Below are 3,169 nucleotides of genomic sequence, written 5' to 3' on the forward strand. Positions count from 1 at the left end.
TATCTTGACCTAGTCAAACAAAATGTCATGTAACACTCTTCTTGTGCTACTGTACTTATTTGTAGCATTATCAGCATATATTTGCTATACATTAGACAAATATGTTCCAACAAATGCTGACGATCCTTACAATACTTCTGCTTGTAATGGCACCATATCTCCAACTCTCCACTCGTACTGAACTCTTATATATACTTATCTGTGACACAACTTTATTCATACCCAAAACAAGAAAAGAAAACCCTAAATTTAAATGATGAAAATGATGAGAAAAAGGAAAGACGTCGAGGGAGAAGAGAGAGAAAACGGCGGTAATGGTGAAATCATCTGGGATCACACACATGGTGGGGCGCTTGTCGGAGGAGCTATTAGGGCACGAAAGAGGTTCGTCGGAGTTCGCCAGCGGCCCTCTGGAAGATGGGTAGCCGAGATTAAGGACACCATACAGCAGATAAGAGTATGGTTAGGCACATTTGATACAGCAGAGGAGGCTGCAAGAGCTTACGACGAAGCCGCCTGTTTGCTCCGGGGAGCCAATACACGTACCAATTTCTGGCCATGTAATCCATCGAACAAATCTCCTGCTCTTTCGTCCAAAATCACTAATCTTCTCCTGCAAAGACTAAGAGCAAGAAATGCAACCAATCTTTCGAATGGCTCATCAATGGCGGCAATCACACATTCTTTCCAACATCAACAACAGTTTCAAGAGGTAACTCAGGTTCAAGATTCGGATTTCCAACAATTATTTGAAATCCCAGATGCTAACAGTGATTGTTTTATAGAAAGAGAAAGTTATGGCTCTAGGAATATCGTAGGCATTGATCATTCTTTAGGTATAGATGAGCCGAAAGTGGAGGGAAACGCAGAAAGTACTGATCTGGGTTTGACGGATTTACTATTTGTTGATGATATTGGATCGTATATGGGCTATTCGCCATTTGAGATTGCAGAAGAGATAACAAAACCCATGGGAGACGATAACTACAGTGACAACCCATCCATGCTTAGTGAAGCCATGAAGAGAATGAAATTTGAAAGAAATATTTCAGCCTCTCTTTATGCTTTTAATGGGATATCTGAGTGTTTAAGGATGACGATTGGATCGGGAAGTGATAAGGAAAACCGAAAGCCTGTACAATTAACGAATCTTGCTGTTAAGAATGACAAGGTTTGGGAGGATAACAATGGAGAAAATGATTTAATTAGTATGGAATCGTTTTCGTCTTCGAGTAGCAAGGAAGGAGATGAATCGTTTATTTGGAGTTCTCTTGATCTTCCTTCTCTAGATATGTTCTTTAGTGGGTCAAATTAAAGATTTGATGTTTTTAGCAATCCTTTGATAGGTTATACAGATATGATTCAGCAACAATAGTGGTGTAACTGTATTCTTTATTTCTTGAATTAATAACAATCATTCGTTGTTCCTATTTCCTAACAATCATTGTTTCGCCTCTTATATAATTATCAAGGATTATGTTGCTATGTGTAAGAAGAGGTTATACTTTTATGCCTGTTTGTTTCAATTAGAATCGTGTTTCATGGTTTAATGGTTTAATGTGTGCATATGAATATGTAATCAATTTTGAATAAAACTTTTTATCATCTGTGGTAGATCTTGATAATTCAGTCAACAATATACAAGTGCTATATTTATTTTATGATTGTATACTTACACCGGTGGACCAAAAAGAAAAATCAGTAGTTTGCACAAATTTTTTAGGGGTTGCATACTAGAAAAATACTCATTTCTAAAGGTAGTTTCCATAATAAAATCGTCACTAAACTGCTGAATTTATAATAAATTTACAATTATCATACTTTGTGATGAATTTTCAATGAATTTATGACGGATTTGTGACGGATTTCGACGAATTTTCACTAAATTTACATTTGACGGGAAATTTTGAGGGATATCTCACGCTACCCCGTGCAACATAGTAGATCCGCCCATGCATACTTATGCTAACTTTAGACATATGATTTATACATTGCATGCCTTGGATTTAGCGTAGAATATCTAACTTGTCATGTAACAATTAACATCCACGAGATTTACAAATAAGATGATCGTGCGTATGAAAAAAACCGAAACCGAATTTTTTTTAAAGAAACGCCAAAAACCAAACTGTCTTAAAACTCGATGTTTCGATTTTCTATATATAAAATCTGGAATAACCAAATTGATTTAACATACTAAGTATGATAAAAATTTTAAAAATTTAAAATACATTTACAAGTTTCATTGACAAATAAAGATAATTAGGCCAGACGGAATGTACAGCGGGGAAGGCCGCGGGACTCTTCCCGCACGGTGGAACACCGCACCGTCGGTGCCGAAAAGGGTGGTGCGGGGAAGGGTGGGGGGAGCCTTTGCCGCGTTCTCTCTCCGATTGTGATTGGGTGTTTAATTTTTTTTTCTTTTTTCCAACGGCTATGTCTTTTATATATATATATATATATATATATATATATATATATATATATATATATATATATATATATATATATATATATATATATATATATGACAAAATTGCAAAAATGGTCCCTGTGGTATGCATTTTTTTAGGGTTTCAGTCCAAACCTCGACTTTTTTTGGATTAATGGTCCATTTGGCCTAGTTTGTACGCAAAATTGGTCCCCCGACTTAACTGCCGTTAAGTTTTTGCTGTTAACCTCCTTATGTGCATCTCACATGAGGGTATATTTGTCTTTTCACTTCTAAGGGACCATTTTTGCACCCTTAAAAAGTAATAAATTTTTATTTATTTTAATAATGAAAAAATAAAAGATCTCTCTCTCAACAACCTTCCCCACAATTGGGAATCGATCTCACCAAATCGATTTTCATCCCCAAATCGCCCTCGTTCATCTCCTTACTATCGACATCAAATTTAATCTCATTTCGTTATATGATTCAGAAAACTGAGGACGAAGAGGGTACGACCAAAAACCCATTAAAGGATCTCTACATCCGAGGTAAAATTACTCTCTTAATTCACCCTTTCACGCTTAAAATTCATTACCCATCAAAAAGTTTGAATTGGAATCTGCCATTAATTCATCTCTAATTTCTTCTAGTTCTTCCCCAAAATCCACAGAGGATACTACAAGTGTAGTAGTATGAGAGGATGCCCAACTTAAAAACATATCGAGAGAGTATTGG

At 36.0% G+C, this 3,169-nt stretch overlaps 1 protein-coding gene across 1 annotated transcript; it reads left to right on the forward strand.

Moving 5' to 3' along the window:
- Positions 1-262: 262 nt before the first annotated feature.
- Positions 263-1,315, forward strand: LOC145130549 (ethylene-responsive transcription factor ERN1-like). The gene has a single exon (XM_079065329.1). It carries the CDS (start codon positions 263-265, stop codon positions 1,313-1,315), a length of 1,053 nt encoding a protein of 350 aa, XP_078921455.1.
- Positions 1,316-3,169: the final 1,854 nt, after the last annotated feature.

Source organism: Lactuca virosa, chromosome 8, assembly GCF_052849685.1.
Source record: "Lactuca virosa cultivar CGN04683 chromosome 8, Lactuca_virosa_CGN04683_v6, whole genome shotgun sequence".
Classification (NCBI taxonomy): domain Eukaryota; kingdom Viridiplantae; phylum Streptophyta; class Magnoliopsida; order Asterales; family Asteraceae; genus Lactuca; species Lactuca virosa.

What these genes read in the sequence shown, in the direction of transcription:
- LOC145130549 (XM_079065329.1), top strand. Translation starts at nt 263, where the DNA reads ATGATGAGAAAAAGGAAAGACGTCGAGGGAGAAGAGAGAGAAAACGGC.